Genomic DNA, 19,950 nt, shown 5'->3' on the forward strand with positions numbered 1-19,950 from the left:
AAGGTCTGAGGGATTGGCACGCTGGGAAATAATGAACTTACATCAATGGAGATTAAAATTTCCCCATCTTCAATTTCTGTAGTCTTCACTTTGTTACGTAGACTATAAAAACTAAATTTTTTGTCAAATTTTATCGACATGAAAACTTTATAATGGAACAAACCAACTTTGTAGACTGATTGGAAAGTTCTTAAGCCAACAAACACTAATTAGAAAAAATTCTTACTCATGAATTAATGATAGTTATGGAATATTGATATTTTCAATGTGCCTTAAAAGCTAGATTTATATATAGTAATCTATTTTCTATTATTTCTATTATTTTAGGCAACATCACATCATACAGAACAAAGTATCGCATGCTACCAGTTTAGATGCCATAGCTAGAAGACAGTGCTTTAAAACTGGATACCCTACCGTTAGCATTTGTAAGTTCTAGAAAATTCCCATGCCTTTATTTAGTAACAGTTCTTACAAAAATGTAAATATCTTAATTTAGTAGCGACACTTTCATATTATTAGAAAATTTAGAACATTGTGAAAATTATTTTCAAATGCTTAAGAGCAATAAATAATATTGTACAAGTATATTGTACGGATCTCTGATGAAAATATTTGGCTGTCAAACCAGTTAATTTAGTAACTTCTTGCTTCTCCATTTAGTTGAAGATAATTTTCAAATATAAATTTATATATTTGTTCTCAATCAGTAGGTGCGGCATCACTTAGGTGTACTAATCATTAAATGTTTTGGTAGTGAACTTAGTTTCTACTGATCGTGATCATATCTCAAATATGTAGACCTCCTGATGAGGCGCATAAAGGAAGATTGATTTGTACTTCTTATAAGTACTGTAGCTCAACAGCTGTATGAGGAATAGTATCAACTTGGTGGAAAATTACATTATTCCATGTTCATAACTAAAGTAGCGCATTGCTTTCAAGACATTATCAAAGTAGTTATGTATACTAGAGAACTTTCACTACCTACCGCTATAACACCAAACTGTCCCCCTTTTGGTAAGAAAGATTTTCATGACTCCTTAAACGAAATTTAGCCTATTACATTAGTTCATTGCATCATTTTAAGATATAATTTAACTTTGATAATTAAATTGCTGACAAAAAGATCTAACTTGGTGGTACAATGAATGTATTCTAAGAATATGTACAATTTCAACCATAGAAAAATTTTTCATTCACCTTGTGCTAGTTATCTTAACCATTGCATACCGTATATGTTCTTCAGGTTCATCTAGACAAAGTTATTCTATATTGAGAGCATTTCACTGTCCAAAAACAGAATGTCTTATCCAATCTTGAGATAGAACTGACTTCTGCTTATCGACAACGATTGAACTCAAATTTGCTTAATTGAGAGACCAAGGTTTTTTCCGAGCTCTGGATTGTGAAGTACTAACACCGACTAACCAAATGAAATCAATAACAACTGAGAGAATGCAATAAAAATGAAAATCCTACGATTCAGAATATCGACGAATAATAGTATCCAGCATGTTTGATTCAACTCCAAAAGGAAATTTTCTGCCCAGAAGAAAATTCAACTAATACATACATGCTATGCATTCTTACAGGTATTTGCGGTCAGAAAATATGGAAAATATTAGAATGCATTTGCAATTCTATTTTGTAGCATACGATTTCAAGAACATGATAAATCTCTGATTGAATTTATAACAAAATTTCTTCACCTCAAAGCCCTAAAGATTGATAATATAGCTTGAAGCTTATTCATATACTCACTTTTTTATTAGTCAATGGAGTAGCTTCTCATTTTTTTAAACGTCACTAAAGTTTGTGGAATATTGGAAAACTGTTTATTATTAATTAGCTATTTTTCTTTTTTCGAGAAGTATTTGATATAAAATATCAAATTGATTGACTCCTCGCACTCACAAACTCAATTTGAATTTTGATGTGCTTTTTCAAACTTGAAATTCACCAATTCACTTATTTTTTCCTAATGTTGTGAAAATTATTAAGAAAAGCTCGTTCACAATAATTAATTAAAATTAATTTCCACTTGAAAAAGATTATTTTTTGTACAAATATAAACTTTTGAGACTCGACATTAAGCTTTTTACATTTAATACTCAGTATATCATATGTTTAAACTCAATTTTACATAGATCTCCTCCACTGAATTCGATTGACATTCTTTTGACCAAGAATAAAATGTACCATAATAAACAATAATAGTATAAATGGAGCTTTGATTTATCTAACTGTAAAAAATTTTAATATTTCCTATATTCTCGGCTAGTTTTTCAATTTAAATTCACCGAAGTAAATCAGCTAGATACTTAGACAGGCATCAATAAAGGCGTCCTCTTAACTCAGTACCACTGATAATTTTTTTCAGCTAGATCAAAAATTTAAATAAGCGTTTATCACTACAGTGCAGTAGACGATGAAAAAATGTGAGAAACCATTGTTTCAAACATGTTGTGGACGTAAGATAGTTCACAGTTTTCAATAAATTTTCTTGATAACAATCTTCGATAATATAAATAATGAAGGTACTTAAATTGTAAGTAAAATTTATATGTTTCTCAACATAAATTTTATACGACTGACCATTTTTCATATACATATGATGCTAACAAATTAGCTTTCACATTATGCAGAATATTTTTTCCCCGTAATATTATCGATAGAAAAGTTTTCCTTAAGCTACGAACTTAATTGGGTACATTATATATCATCTTAGATAATAGTGATAGAGGATTTTTTTATTAGATTTACAATTTTTGTTGATTGTAGTAGTTTTTAAATTTTAATCATTTTTAAGCTTTGCTCCAAAGATTTATGTCTCTTTGGATTTTTAAAATTGTATTTTTTATTCGATTGACATGGAATTGTAACAAAACTATATAACCTTTCATAATACAATGCGGTCGATATGTATGTAATAAATTCAATTTTAGCGTTATTATGTACTATGTAAAAAAACCTGAAACAGGTCGATTTTTATTCTAAAATTGACAATTTACAGCATGAAAATATTATACCCCTCTGAATTATGTGCACTCCCACCAAAATTTTAAATAAGAGGATTATGTGGCACCTTGTTGGAATGGGATTTTAGTCCTCCGAGGAAATTAATTTTTAAGATGTTAAATTTTAATAATGTCACCTAGGTTATTGTGAAGAAGTGAATGGTGGTCATTATCAACATTTAATTTTTTTGTAAAGTACATTGATATCATGAGATATTATTAACTTCATTCTACGTAAAGTTTTGTAATACTTTATCAAAATTTTACATCTTAAAAATTAATTATCTCAGTTATGATTGCACCAAAAAAACTTTATATTGCCGAAAAAAGGACTAAAATCCCTTTTCAATAAGATGCCACAAGACTTCCTTCCTTATTTGAAATTTCTGAGGGGGTGCTTATATTTCAGAGGGGGATGATATTTTCATACTGTAAATTGTTGATTTAACAATAAAAATTTTCAGGTTTTTTCCACATAGTACATAAAAACGCTAGAATTGAATTTATTTCATACATACGGCCTTTTATGTATCTCGGATACGGAAGGAAAAATATTATATCATTTGAATCATTATTTTTGAAGGTTATTGGAAATTGCAGAGTTTCAATGAAGTCTTATTAATTAAACTAATGCTACATGTTTTATTCACATCGAAATGGTTTAATACAAGATTGAGAAGACTAAAATTGAATGAATAAAATTATATTTTCCGAAATAAGCTTGCCACAAAAAATATCAAATCACTAGTCGATAGAAAAGCAATCTTAGAAGCAGTTTTCTGTAGTATACAAATAAATGTTACTATAAACGTAGAATATACAGACTGTATATTATATTATAGTATCGAAATGCTATCAAATGCTTAGCTAATGCTTTATTCGCAATTTTACAATTTTTTAGAAATACGTATTGTCAAATGCACAGATCCACTAATCCTTCCTTGTTTTTTAAAAATCATCAGGTTCGTTCCAACCCATCAAAAAACCGTCCTTGGTACGGTGACGATTCTGCGCAATAGAAATTACGTGTTCCAACTGGTCAGTTACCTTTATACGAACGATTCTGTTTCGTGTTCCAACCGACTTATGTATCGTTTGTGAACTATTCCCGGGACGGTCTTTTCAATAATTAGTTAAAAGCAAATAGTGTTACAAGAACCGAGCATAGTCAGAGATTGCGCAGAAAATATCATTTAAACACTTTCATTAACCGTTCCAAGAACGGTTCAAACTAGCAGGTTAGAACAAACCATCAAAAATATCTTATGATTCTTGATATGGCTAAATTACTGAGCTATATTTTTTTTATGGAAAACATCTAAAATGATTTAAGTTTATTTGTTATTCTGATAAATTGTATATTCTCTTTTGGACATCTTTGGCTCATTCCTTGTGGTAAATATTTCACATCTATTCTACAAGATTCACATTAAAAATGGTGATCAATCATTTGAGTTCGAAATAATGTAGTCGTTCATATTAAATCTGTCAAATCCGCCATCGTCTTTTCTCTAAGAATATTCATTATATTCACTAGAACACTATAAGTCAACTAAAAATATCATGATAGTAGGAACTAAGTTTGGGGTAGAACGAATTTCTCCCAACAACAATTCTTTATTACTTAAGGCTCTATACAACATAATAAATGATAATAATCACATTGTCCGTTACTTTTTTCAGCAAATAAACCTCAATTAAGTAAGCAATTTCCCAACGTTTCTTCAGAAAGTGATCTTCAAAGATACAGAACACATGGTGATAGGAAAAGTCCAAGTTTATCAAACCCTACGGAGTCCATGAAGCAGAAGGTTTGTCCACAAGTACGTTTAACTTTTAACAAATATCTATTAGTAGTTGTATACTAACAAAAAAAATTATATATCACTTTTTACTCCGTTTATTACCCTTATTGAAATTACGATATTAAAATATATTGTTATTAAGTCACACATTTGTATATACCCCAAAATCGCACCTTCCAATTTTGGCGAATCTGTGGGATTCCCAGAATGAAACTTTCGAAATAAATACGAGAGGATTAAAGAGTCCCGTTCAAATATACTTATCAATATTTCAAATAGTGGTGGAAACTGTATCTCTGGCAACTAGTAAATTAGTGAATAGTGCCTTAGCAATAGTAAATTGTACCCAGTGTAGTGTATAAATGAATTAAGTTACTATATACCGTGAGTTTGATTGCTTATGTAAATATAACTAAATAAAAAGATATTTATAATATACGAAAATGTTTCAGAATTGCAATGTATTAAGCGAAGATGTTCTCTAATATGCGATGATACCACGTAATACGTTTGGTTTTGTTACTAACTACTAGAACACTATAAGTCAACTACATATATCATGATTATTTTTTGCTTATTATATAATTGTTTCCACATATTTGTTAGATTTTTTGGCACTATTATGCCTGACTCCAGATGCGCACGTAATGACCGTTACACAATGCGATGTTAAAACAAAGTAATGAGATCAAACTTCACATGTTGCCATATTTAGAAAAACAAATTTTATACAAGAAAATTTCGAACACTATTCCTTGTCTATTTAAAAATGAAAAATAATAGTCCTGTTTATATTTATGAATTCAACCATAAAAGTATTTGTTCACAATTTGCGCAGTACTATGACCTTTCTGCACTTCTGTTTTTAATTTCTAATTTTTAATTTGGCACTCGACGAAATTGCTTTACATAATTTGAAAGTAAATCTATTATTAATGTTTCTTAGTTACTTACTAAATCCATCATATTTCAGTACTTATCATTCATTACTTTTGTTCTACAACCTTTTTTATATAAATTAACTTATGAGGACTTCATCAATTTCAAATCAAAACTTTACATGTTGAGCCCCAATAAATGGATAAACTTTCCCCAGGGGCCAACAATTTGTGTTTTTACACACCATATAGGGTGTGGATCCAAAAATAGAGAAAAAATTTTATCGAAATAAAAAATGTTTTTGTATGCAGTTTACCGCTGAAACTTTTTCCAAGGCCCAGAGCGTGATATGTTGATGCTTTCTACAAAGCATGCTGATGAAAGCATCGAAAGACAATAGTTTTATGAAAGAATATAAAGGGAATATAGCAATAGCTGATTTTCAAATCGGTGTAGCAACAGAGTTACTGAAAAGAAACTATCAATGTTGCTCATCAAGACCCTAAAACCAAAAAAACCATTGACTAGTGAAGAAAGATAGTCAAGTCGCAAGGTACAGTGAAAAAAAAACTTATAGTAAAAGTGATTACTTTTTGCAATGTTTGTTTTGAAAAACCACATTATTTTATTCCGGTTTTTTGGGAAAAACAATAATAATTGTGATTCTAACAACAATTATTTGTTGTTGTATCTATATTGTAATATGTTTTTATTCATGTTTTTATACTCTTAGAAACAAAAAAAAAATAGGTACAGGTAATGTAAAAGTAGCACAAATTAAAAATTTTAGTCAAATATATGAAAACTAAAGCAAAATCAAATAGATCAAGTTTAAGGTAATGTTCGAAGGACTCATGACAGTCCAATCAAACTCAAAACACTTTCAAATACCAATTTTTTGGCCACGGAGAAGGCTTGAAATAAAATATGTCGTAGGATCTCTCTAGGCTGTAGGGAAAATTTAAAAGCCGACCTTTAAACAGCACTAGGGCTCAACGTGTTAATGTTACAACTTAACTTTAAACCGGAATAAACAATAATGAATTCCAAAGGACCGAATCTTTTGAACAATAGTCTTTTTATACGATGATAACTCATCACAAATACACACTCTATTTCATTCGAGTAGAAATTCTTTTATGGTGATTTTGTTAGATATTATCATTGATACATTCCCATTTTTTTTCCCAATTGTATTGTCACGCTAATTTATTCAAACGTTCCAGTATCGGTCATAAGCCGGAATTACACAATTTAGAATATTTCTTGATTAACTTTCATTTCTTCATCTGTAAGCTCATCATAAGTGACATTACGGTTTGCTTCAAAATTTGATGTTATGATTGATGACCATCTGAAATGAAATGAAGGATCTAAGATAGGAGTTGAAAAATCACGAATTGGAAAAAAAAAGAGTGAATTAGAAAAGACTAGTAAGTGACGAATTGAATACATAATTTGAATTTCATAAAGGATGGAGCTTCTTCCTGCAGGGCCTTCGCAAGAGCTGCGTTTTTGATGAGGACCACGAACCCTTCCTGACCTCCGAATTGCATTTGAAGAAGAAATTGAAACTCTTCGCGTACAGCTTGAGCACTTACAGGAACACTTTTGTCAAATTCTTTTCGTAATTTCTTTTTATAAATTCATTTTTAAGCTGCATTTTTTTCTCTTAATGCAAATTGTTAGCCCAACTTATACTCACATCTTTCTCTTAATATGGACTTAACTATAAAGTTACAATGCAGCTAATATAACAAGAAGATAACAACAATTTTCACTAAAATTTCTACAGATATCTTATAAATAGAATTTGACATTGTAGCCAACGTCGAAAATAAAATTTCGTCTCTAAAGTACTAGGAATAAGATGCGAAACTTTGAAAGTCAGATTGACGTGAAAATCCTGGAGTTTTAAAAACACAAGGTTGGCCAGGATAAGGACAGTACATAAATGTATGTACTTTTTAATCAAATTTCGGATACACTTTCATTCTTCTTTTTCTTAAATAGCTCGTATATACATGAGATAAAATTCAGGAAGTGATTGCTCGAATGATATTAAAATGAGTATTTCCTATTACCCCGCTTTCCGAAACATCACCATTAAAATGGGGCGGCTAAAATTTTGTTTCTCTATTTTTTCTCTAAAATTTTAGTAATGCTAGATACTTGGAATTCTGATATTTTCGCACTCGCAAAGGACTAACTAAGGGTATTTTTATATATTCCTGTTTTCCACTCAATTTATTAAAAGAATTTTACATTACGGTTTTGGGAAAAAATTGGCAATAAAAAATATGTTTTAATAAAACAAGTATATTAAGTTACAGTTTTATTTCATAAAACTTCATCTTGAAAAAAGTTTTGTTGTGAAATGAAGTAAGGGCTGCTAATTTTAGCCCAGTATAGTGTAACAGGAATATTGAAAATCTACCCGTGGTTAGTTTTTTGCGAGTGCATGAAAACTCAATTTTAGTCACCAGCCTATATGTATTCACCCTAAATGTATTTCATCCAACTACTGTCGAATATGTCTGTCTGTTATTTCCAGAATTATTTTTGAACAATTTTATTATGTATAATCTGCTTCCGGTCTCTTTGCATAACGAGTTTATCCGCCGATCGATTCATAACCACGTGTGTCATCTAGTATCAAAAACTTGCAACCCATTATTTTTACAGTTTCCTTTCTCCGTATCACCTGTTGAGTAATGTAGTTAGAATGGAAAATCCAATCAATTTTCTTTGTTTACATCATTATTTTTTTCTAACGTATAAACAACATTATTTAAATATACTTTTTAGACTATGAGAAGTTAACCGAGTGTTAATAAATCTTAGTTTGAATATAAGCATAGTATTAATGTCATAATAAACGAAACATGTATAATACATTCACGAGGAAAATTATCTTTGTTTCACTCAATTTTGACACATGTTGTGTTTTATTTTAAAGAGAACCTCATCATTTCAGGTGTTTGTTTATTTTTCTTTTTATCTTATTTGGTACATTGTTGTGTATACATTATAATTGAAATTATTTAACTTCCATTTCAATTTTGTCGAAATATTTATTTCTATTTAGTCATTTATAGTAAATACTATATTTGTTTTGTTTCTTTAAAAAAGTGGATTTTCGAATACTTGAAGGTATTTCAGCGATTAATTTTCTAGGTGTAAAAATCATAGACATCCCAAATATATTATATATTATTGGCAAAAAGTATAATACACTTGATACGCATGAGTTTGAACCGAATGTTTTCCATACCAATTGAGGTACCTCCAAATCATCTAATTTGAACGCATCAACCTCTTATTCAGGTGTAGGAAAATGTTCACGTCGCAATTTACTTTTAATCTGTAGGAATAAAAAGAAAACCATTGGGTGCCAAACAAGGACTCTACGTTGTATGACCCATCAATTGGATGTTTTGACTGATCAAAACGTTTTTGTTTGAAATTATGTGTGGGAGTTGGCATTATCGTGGCAGAGAATGATTCGTCTGCGATTGGTTCCTCTAATTATCAAACGAATTATATTGATGATGTATTTCAAAATAATGCTAAACCCTCCGCGAAGTAGTTTCACTTTGGTGGGTCCAGCAATGTGTGTTGCGATACTAACCAGCCTCAAAATTTCCTTACAAAACATCTTAAAATTGTAATAGGTATTTAGAAATAGGAAGTCTCTGAACCTGCTTAGTACGCAGAAATGCGTTTGGAAGCGGTTTTTGATATCCTGCGAAAAGCGGAAATTCATTATTCAAGGTCTGGCTATTAAATGAAGAGACTGGTTTGAATGCTCTCCTCCAATATACTCCCCTCGCCACACACCACAAACAAAAGTCGCACGGTGCCAAATCTGGTGATTATGGTGGATGTTCCAGCACTAGAGTGCGCTTACTGGCTAAATACTGCTTCACAGATGGCGCTTTATGGGGTGCGTTGTCCTGGTGCAAAATCCACGAGTTGATCTTCTACAATTCGGGCCATTTTTTACGAAATCGTTCTCTCAGTGTTGCTAAAACTGACAAATAGTAAGTCTGGATGACAGTCTGACCCTCTGGAACCCATTCAGTTATCACTAAAGCGCTTACACCACTCAAATTCATGCGCACGAGATAGAGAATTGTCCCCATAGGCCTCTTGCAACAATTTATAGCACTCAGTTTTTTTTTTTTCAGTTTAACGAGAAATTTGAGATTGATACGTTTTCCTCCGAGAAAAAAACGCTTTCGTTTCAAACCGCTACTGCACAAATACTATAATAGTGACGTAAACGTGTTTTGGGACGTGCATAAACGCACTACAAGTTTTTTACCCCACACGTCTAGGTGCGCAGTCTCGTTATTTAATAGTCAGACCCCGTATAATCGTTACGAAAACCAATCGAGCAGTCGATTAATATTGTGTTAGGCAGAGTATTTTCGAAGCTCTCGTAATATTATAAATAAATGTTGTTACAAACTCGTCCACTGGTATAGACCGTGGAGCCGGTCCTGTTCTAATATGTTGGTCGAAGCTGGCTGGATGTGCCGGTTATTCGTTTTTTATGGCGACTATTTGTATTTTTTGTAACCTATTTACACGCTTATGTTCTTGTGATCTTTTCTTACAGAGACGAAATATAAGAGGCCCTTTTTTGTTTACGGCAAATTAGTGATTCTACAATTTGATGATAGTAAATAAAACGAGCCCCAAGCAGCCGGAGGGAGTTAAAGTCATAGTGAACGCATCGGAATAGTGACAAATAAACTAAATAGTGTATTTAACTAAATCATATATTAAGTATTAGTGAATAATTGGTATGAATATATTACGTTTTGTGATTGAAAACTGTATAAATAAATAAAAACATATATAATATACAATATATTTGAAATTTTCCATGAGGTTTTCAAGAGCATGGTATTATTATCAATATTTGCTCCAAGCAGCAATAACAGTTGGAGAAAGCAGAATGCGAGCATATCTTTATTATTTTGGTTCATCGCATATGCTGAATTTTTTCCGAATTAATACATGGTATATAAATTTTATATAATCTAATTGCCATCAACTCTTTTTTGCAATTTATATAGTAATTATGAATTTAAAAATAGGATTGTAGGAAATAATAATTGAATTTCTTTTATTCCAAGAGATTTAATTTATTTTTATGTTCTAAATAATAAAATCATGTATCAACATATATTTCTACTTCTAACTACCTATCTTATTTCTAAAACTTTATTAATAATTATCAAGTGAACATTATATCTGGTGATCCATTCTTATACTTATGTGTTCAACATTCGCAACAAAACATTTAAGAATAAAATGAGAAATGAGTTCCGGTATTTATGTCGAATTTTAGCATTGTTTATTTGATACATATTACGTGTCCAGATCACAGATCCCAATATAGCTGCCACCCACTGCAGAATACAGAGTCGGCCTTTTATTTTTAGCTAAACTTTGATGAGGACATTGTCCTCGAGATCCGATTGTTTATTTTCAAAACTTACTTACATAATATGCGTTACCGATTTGAAACATTTGCAACTGCTATTATCAGTCTTCGAGGTAATAAAATATAATGCACCAAAAGAAATTACAGTGACATTAAAAAAATATTGCTACTACAAAAATTATTTACGTTTCTCGTATTTGGAATCAAACCTATTTTGTCAAAGAAGTTGTCAATTTAATTTGTAAGCAAACGCAGTTTCTATAAAAGAAGCTGCTTGATTAAGAGTATAACTAGGGACACTTCATATGATAACAAAGGAGAAAGAAGAATCAAGTCTTGACTTATAAGAATTAACTCTCCTATTACATATACGAAAATTTTTTAATAACAATTTGAAAACAGTTAAACGAGTACCTGCCGACGACAGCCAATAATTTGTCGATGTTTTTGCTTAGATATTTACGAGTAACTCCACCAAGGCCTTATTCACAGATCTATATGTTTCATAATTTGGACGCATTGAAATAATTTTTCTTGCCAATAATTCAACTATTATTATAAATGAAGAATTGAAGATAACATATCAAAAACAGATAATGTGAGAAGAAACTAGTTCAAAAACCGAATATATTAGACATTACAACAATGAAGAATTAGTTAATAACAAACTAAATATGGAAATTAATAATAACACAGAAATTCAGTTAATAGAGAAGTCTTCAAGTATTAAATTTGAAAAATATAATGTAGTTTTCAAATCACACATTCGTGAAATCCTGGAAGCCGACCTTGACTAAAAGACATTGAGACTTTTTATATTTTGGCGAAAGCGAGGGTTGTTCAGAATAGAGCAGAGAGGTCAAATTCAATTTTGCAGAGGGCCATATATCAAATTTTGAATTCGTAGGTGAGCCAGATTGAAAATAAAAAGAAATGAACTATAACATTTTATTTATTAAATTATATAAGTATATAAAATACTTATACAATGCAATAATAAAACTTCTTTGCTTGATGTATTAGCTTTAGTAAATATCGATTGTTGACCTCCAAGTTTAGATTCTAAAGATGATAATGTGTCAATTTTTATTTTTCCGGTGAAATAATCGAATTTTGACTTATGATTCGTATCATAGTGTCCTTATAAACAGCAACGGCTCGATTACAAATCAAACACAGTAGTTTACCTTTCCATTCTATGAAAAAATATGCAATTTCCCATTTCCCATAAACGTTTTTGTTCATTATGCTAAAATCGTAACAATTAAGGGACTCGACCCAATAATTATGGATATCATACGCTCACGACACAAACAAATGCACAATATATTTACAATCACTACTTCGCAGTGCAATGAAAATTCTTCTCCAACTCTCACTTCGCGCCGACGCACTCGTTTTATATGATTTAGGAAGGTTCTAGTTTAGACTCGAAGCGCGTGGAAAATTCTATCGTTCTTGACAAAACTAATAGGACATTTCCGCTTGCTGCTAAGAGATGGCTTGTCTAGACACGCGTCGTCCTTGAAAATTACTCATAAACATCCGTAGAGAGTAGAGAGTACGAGTATTTGAAACATCCGTAGAGGAATCGAATGAAGTCTAAAAGCTCTAAAAAACATGATTCTTTTTTCTGTGACACATTGCGATCGCGGGCTGTATTGATACGACCCAGGGGCCGGAAGTCGAAAGCCGTATCTTGATATGGCTGGGATACAGGAACCGTCCAGAAAAACTTGATGATACAAATATTCGGCAATTCGACAATCAAAACATTGTAATGTATGAATTACAAATTGACGATGATGATGACATATTTTAGATGTCAAGTAAGTACCTTGAAAATGAGTGAAGAAATTAGGAATAGAAAACATTAGAACACAAATGAAAATAATTCATATAAATGATGCTTACATTGCACTAATTAAAATAATTGGATGGATATTTTCAACTACAAAAAAAGAATAACGCGCTTATTTAATTGAAACAATTGAAGATTTTAAATCAAAAATTGATAATTCAAGTAGGATATCTCACCAGAAGATATCGATATAAATATGAGTTGTAAGAACTTTTGTTCTAGATCAAGAAAAACTTCCATGAACCGTAGTTTGCAGAATATGAAGAACATATTTTAATGCAGGCTTCTATGTTGATAATGCGATTACATATTCAGAAATTTATTAACGATACCTTTTATAATAAAAACTGCACAGTTGAAAATTTATTCAGGAACAGAAAGCTGGCTAAGTATACGATCCTCTCATGGTCTACACAACAAAGTATGAAGAAATAAATATGTATGAGATAGACATTGCAATGAAATCAGAAGAATGTGTGACGTTCCGGATATAGTGAGATGGGCCAGAACTAGAAGAAGAGCATGGAGAGATCATGTCAATAGAATGAACAACGATCGACTGGCGAAAATCGCAAAGGAAGAGAGACCCAATACAAGTAGACCGCCTGGAAGACCACCAAAGCGCTGTTATGAGAGCTGGTCCTCGCAGTAACAACTTAGGCTGCCTCTTTGAAAACACAAGACACAGTCTTAAAATAAGAAGAAGAAGAAGAAGAAGAAGAAGAAGAGATAGACATAGGGAGGTTTGTCATTATGATCAATCAATCATAGAACAGAACAAACATATAAACAATAAAAACTAATGTGATAACCAGTATGTCTGTCGATACTGGAATGGAATCAGAGTTAATTTAAATGGTCAACTTCTACTTATAAGAGACAGAAATTAATTGAAAATGAACGTATTAAAGCATATCTCAGTAGCATAGGAGTCCGAAAACACAATAAAAATCATTTTATTTCGTCAATATTTGGGATACAAATCGGAAAGTATGTAATATGTGAATACTTTCTTAACCTTCTACCGAACATGTTTCGCATTTGTTAAATTGTGGATAATCCGGGGGTCTTAAGAATATGAACGTGTGCCTTGAAGAATTATATTAAGGTTTGTCTGGCTGCACATTGTCGTGCATTAACTCTTGAATTTACGGATGGGCAATGATGAACACTCACAATGATCTACAGTTCTAAGACATAATTATAGCCATGCGATGTACATGACGTTCGAGCAACAGTTGAGGATAACGTCATTCGTTTCGTCCTCCCACACTCACTTGAACAACCATGGTTCCACAAATCAATTTATTCAATATTATTGATGACACAAACTTTTGTCACCACATAGAAAATATTCTTTCACGTACTGCAAACCACCGAGTTGCTTTGACGTTGTCATTGAAGAACTATGAGTTTGAACTCTTAGGCCCAATCTTGTATCACTATTACAGTACTCTTTACTGGATATTCCTCTTACTGTCACAAAGTATATGAGAAAAAAAAGGATGTTAGCTTGAATTTGATCATTTTACTTAACCATTATTACTCCAAAATTGTTGTTACAATTGCGCTCTAGGATTCTCTTGTTATCGTTGATCTTTACGGGAATAGTATCGAAAATCTAAGAAAACTCAAATGAAATATAAGCAATGATAAGATATATGGATGGACGTGAAAAAATTATACAGACAGAATCAGGATTCAGCTTAAACACCAATAAAGGGAAAATTATTTGTAATTGTATTACCAACCATTATATACTCATATTCTAATATTTTCTACATGTATATTCACAATATTCAGTGAATTGTGAAGACTATTTGTTTCGAGTACATTCACTGACCTCTTTACCAACTAAAAATCAATATTATGAAAAATGACTTTAAAAAGCGATAAATCGTAACCGTATTGTAGAAGCTCGAGATTTATTATTCATAAGCAGGCGACTAATATCCAAATTATGAATTATGTATACGTAATAATGACGCCATGTTTATTTTCCTTGAAATTTTTCCATTAAACAAATGATATATAATACTCCAGTAAAACAGATACGAAATAGCCGGCCCTGGAAACGAGAAATAATAAAAAGTACACTCAAAGATCTCATGTGTTATATTCTCGATTATCTCTTGTAGATTCTCGATGAAAATAGCCTTTGCAGCTTTTATAACCTATTTATATAGATGGCCGTGTTTCCATAGGCGCCTGCATGGCGAACTTTTCAGACTATCCATCTCACTGCTCAGTTTTTCCGGATCACGTCACTTGTCGATATCGAGAGTGTTTTGTGAATAGTTTTTGTGTTATTGTTTACTAACGATCTGACAGATATTTTTCTCATGTTTTTCATTTGATAATCTCCGAATTGAATTATTAAGTGTTTTGTGATTAAACATCGCTTAGAAGTGGTTTTCAACTGTTTTAATTTATGTAAATTTGGAGAAATGTAATTTAAACCAAAATGTATCTACTTGCATTTAGTTTATTTCAAAGAGGGTGCTACTAATAATTTTGAATTTAATATATTATTTCGTTCTACGTGTTTAGCATACATAAATTTTCCCCTATTGTTCGGATAGGAAAATATTTTTCTACACTCTTCAAGAAACAGTCTTCCCTCAACTTTTATTTTGATAAAATGTTTTAATGATAATATAAACCTGTTTTTTTAAACTAATTTTCCAATCAATTCTTAACAGCTTCTTTTTACTTGCAAGTTGCATGATTCACAATAGGAAAAATGTTGATATCAAATTATCTCCTTTCATTTGAAACAGAATTAATTTGACCACGAACAGCTACACATACAGTATGTCAAACATATCACACTTTTCATGCATTCTCATCCTTTGCTGTAATGCGTTTGAGATGAACATTCTTCAGGGAAAAGTAGGATATTTCTAGAACTGACTTCTGATTCTGAATTCTGATTGAAATCATTCTGTTTATAATAACTAGTAAAGTTTATGTAACTTAAGTCCCACTAGTGTGATGTCCAAGCTAGTCTTCGGTACAAATGAATTATTTTTCCTGCAAAAGATGCCCGTTTGAAACCGCTGTTGATCAGGTCCATCTCCGTCGGATGTAGGTGACATGAATAAATTTAATTTCTTCTACTCAAATTCTCCAAACTATTAGTTGCGAGTTAATTGTGTCTAAACATTTTGGGAAGTAATGACAATGAGATAGTAGCGCAGCACTGTCATCTGCATGTGTTAAACATTAGTTACGTTGTTGTGTATAGGAATATTAACTATGTACCTGAGATAGAAGAACGTTATTGAATGCCGATTTTTGATGTAATTCTGAACTTTGACTTGAAAGTATCTGTTTTGCAGGTCGGGTTTTAGAATTATGAGAAGGTTTTTCCGAAGGTTTTTGCTAATTTTCTAGTCCTTCGTTCCAAGCTGCGTCAAATGCCTATCTGAGAATATAGCCGAACAGTATTCTCCATCCTCAAAGAATTTGCAATTTTTTTCGTGATTTTATGAACTTGCTTCCTTGTTTGTTATTCCCGCACTCACCAAAAATGAATAAATTCTGTTCAGTTTCTATATGTGATGACAACAATTGAATCCTACACTATTTTTTTCTAAACTTTCTGAAACTATGAAATTTTACAAGCTCCTGTAAATTTCTGTACCTTAAAAACTTTGAGAAAAGGAATGTGTCCAATCTCACAGTCTCAAAAATAAGACCCTTCTCTAATAAATCCAATTTTATGATAGAGACTTGATACCAACTGGAAAGATATTGTTGGGGAGGTTATATTCTAAAACTTTGAAAGACAAATTTCTTCATTACTACATCAATTTGTAATGATTCAGTTTTGGTTAATATTGTCTTGAAAAACTAGAAACCATTAACTTACGTAGACGAGGAAACCTCGTATCAAAGATGATGCTATCCTATTGGATAGTTCTTTGCTTAATTTCATAGTACAACAAAATTTGAGTCAGTTCAATTAAATATGTAGGAGTTGAGCTCCTGAAAACTATGATCTTGGTATTTTGAAATTTTTTTCCGAAGCTTCTGAAAGTCTTGTCCGCGTCATAAGATATACAAGTCAAAAGTTATCTAAATCAGATTTTTTGTGAATATCTCATTTAATATAGCGAAGATGCTATTTATATTCATCTTTAATATTGTAAGTAGTACAATTTTCTACAACTTTTGCTTGACATATTCATATATATAAAATTATTTCTGAGACAGATGGCAAACAACTTGCATAATCATACAGTGACTAGCAACAAGATGAGAAACATCTTAGTTTTCTACTGCGTCAATTGATGAATGTTGTATTGAGTTATTCATCTGAGGCATGTTATAATATTGGATAAATGGATGGATGGATGCATGGATAAAGAATAGTCAAGGCAAAATCGTAAATAATTCTATAACCTACAATATTTGTAATGAATAGTTATAGCATTGAAACTATAAAAACCGAGAAATTTACAAAAATACAAATTTTTTTCACATACATTTGAATATTATAACACGCATACACGATATATCATGAGATTTTATATGAAACTTATAGAATGAAGTCAGAGTTTCAATCTCATACTCCAAAAATGATTTTGAACCGTATGATTAGTCTTATTAGAAAACTTGGATAATTCAAAATTTGACCTATAACTCTGATAGTAGTATTATTGCCATTAAAACTATGGAGCTGATAAGAATTTATGTAGGTTTGACTCTGGTAATAATGATGAAAATCCCAGAAAACACTACGGAAGAATATCAAATAAAAAACATGAAATTCATAAATTTTAGTTTTGTTTTGTTTGCATTGAAACTGGAATGAATAATAAATGATTGAGAAATATACATCATGAATATTTATTTGAAACTCCTGGTGGTACTTGATGGAAAATTCATTTTATTATTATTAGACTATTTTATGCTTGAATTATGAAAAGGGCCAGTTCCTTTTCATTCTGCTACCTATCTAAATGAATTTATATCAAATTACTCATAAATTGTTGAAGCATCGTTGGAATGCTTTCAATAAAATTCCTCCCGGCGATTGAAGTAGATTGCTTAATATAATTTATATCTATGAAACATGATGTTCAAAACATACCTCATATCCATATCAGAATGGATTTTCATAGGTACATTCATTCGTTGGAGGTGAAAATTAATACACAATTCAAGTTAGATATAGCCGGGTGGTCGCTAACTAACGGTCCAAAATTAAATTGAATAACTTCCGTTTTGAAATAATATTATGATCAAAAATACTGATTATGGACTGTACATAGAGTTGAAATAATGTGAGAAATATCAAATCGCAATAGATTTTATACATATCATTGGTTACTTGTTTCTGAGATATCAAAGTTTACATAATTTTCATTTTATTCATAATCACAAACATTTACTTGGCTCCGATGTCAGAAAATTTCTTTTCTCAAATATTAACGTAGCATATCCATATTCAAAAGTATTGCATATAGAAAATTGTATGTTACTTTTCTATAAAATTAAGAAATACATTGTCGAGCATAAAGTTAGGGTCATTTCGTAATTACAGGTTATTTGAGAAATTTTCATGTTTATCTGATTTCTTCCAGTTGTAACATATTTTACCAATATGTTCACTTTAACAAAAATGAAGTAGTTTAAATGAACAATTTTATTTTGCTATGATTTTTATTAAAAAATAAGAAATTTTAACGCACTCAGTAGCGGGTATTTCCTTATCTGGCAGTGATAACATCTTGCAAATGACGGGGGGGGGCATACTTTTGATCAGATTTTGGTCCCCTTCTGCCGGCACCAGTATCTCGTGAAGCTCTCTACAATTTCTAGGGACCGCCATAATATGTCTCCAGAAACGTCTTCTCATCTCACACAAATGAGATTTGAGTCTGGACTGCGAGCAAAACAAACAAATTGCGCGATTCAAACCTCGTCAAGATACCCGGTAACTAACAATGTGGGGCCGTGCATTAGCATGCATAATGGTTGCGTCGTCTCCAAGATTAACCATGAATGGTATAACATGGTCTTCTAGAAAGTCTGCCAAGTACCTGTGTACAGTTAACGTTCCATTCTCGATAAGGACAAACTCCATGCGAGCGTCAAAAGATATACCTTTCCATACCATAACTGATCCTCCACCAAAAAGAAGTCGTTCAGTAATACACCCTTGAGCATATCCCTCGCGTCTTACATGTCAATCTGACAATAGGCGAATCCAATACACTATTATTCAAGCAAGGTGTTCTTCTGCAAAATTTTGGCAATCTGGTGTTCAAGTGTCCAATAGCTCTAGTCAGAAAAGATAATACAGCAGCATGAAGTCTCCTCCTAACAGTCCACTCACTTATGCTCACATTTCTCACTTCTTGATGATTTCGAAGGGAAACTACTGTAATCGTTCGGTTTCTTAAAGTAATAGAAACGAGAAAGCGGTCATCTTCAGCTGTTGTAGTCCTGCCTCGTTCTGAACCTGCTGTTTGCGTGAGCAAACCAGTCTCTTCTAACCGCTGCCATACTTGTTGCACTTCGATAGCAGCCTCAATTCGTGCCGTAATAATGGATTAAATGTTGCAATACACTACAAAAACAATTTGCAAGAGACTGATAAAACAACAGAAACAAACAATATGCTGATAATTGTTTCTAGGAATTTAGGTGAAGTATCCTTATTTTTTTTTGTTTCTTCAATTAGGTACGACCGAACAAAATACTAGGAAAATTCAAATTTCCAAAATTACTTCAAATTACGGGTTGACCCAAATTTCATGCTTGCACTGTAACAAGATGATGCACATAAATTAATCAATAGAATAATGTTCACAGATATAGCGACATTTTTTAGTGGTATAATTTCTAATTAATTGAAAAATAATCATTTTCATCACGTTTAAACACCTGAGAAATAAGAGAACGAAATTTCTAACA

General features: G+C 31.5%; 1 protein-coding gene across 1 annotated transcript in view; it reads left to right on the top strand.

Annotated features, from left to right (window-relative positions):
- Positions 1-19,950, top strand: part of LOC130451640 (potassium voltage-gated channel subfamily H member 6) — a 280,003-nt gene that overhangs the window by 89,051 nt on the left and 171,002 nt on the right. The window contains exons 7-8 of the mRNA XM_056791206.1: positions 328-428; positions 4,704-4,843. Coding sequence (XP_056647184.1) covers positions 328-428; positions 4,704-4,843 — 241 coding nt within the window. The remainder of the gene's footprint in view (positions 1-327; positions 429-4,703; positions 4,844-19,950) is intronic.

Source organism: Diorhabda sublineata, chromosome 1 (assembly GCF_026230105.1).
Source record: "Diorhabda sublineata isolate icDioSubl1.1 chromosome 1, icDioSubl1.1, whole genome shotgun sequence".
In the NCBI taxonomy this organism is placed as follows: domain Eukaryota; kingdom Metazoa; phylum Arthropoda; class Insecta; order Coleoptera; family Chrysomelidae; genus Diorhabda; species Diorhabda sublineata.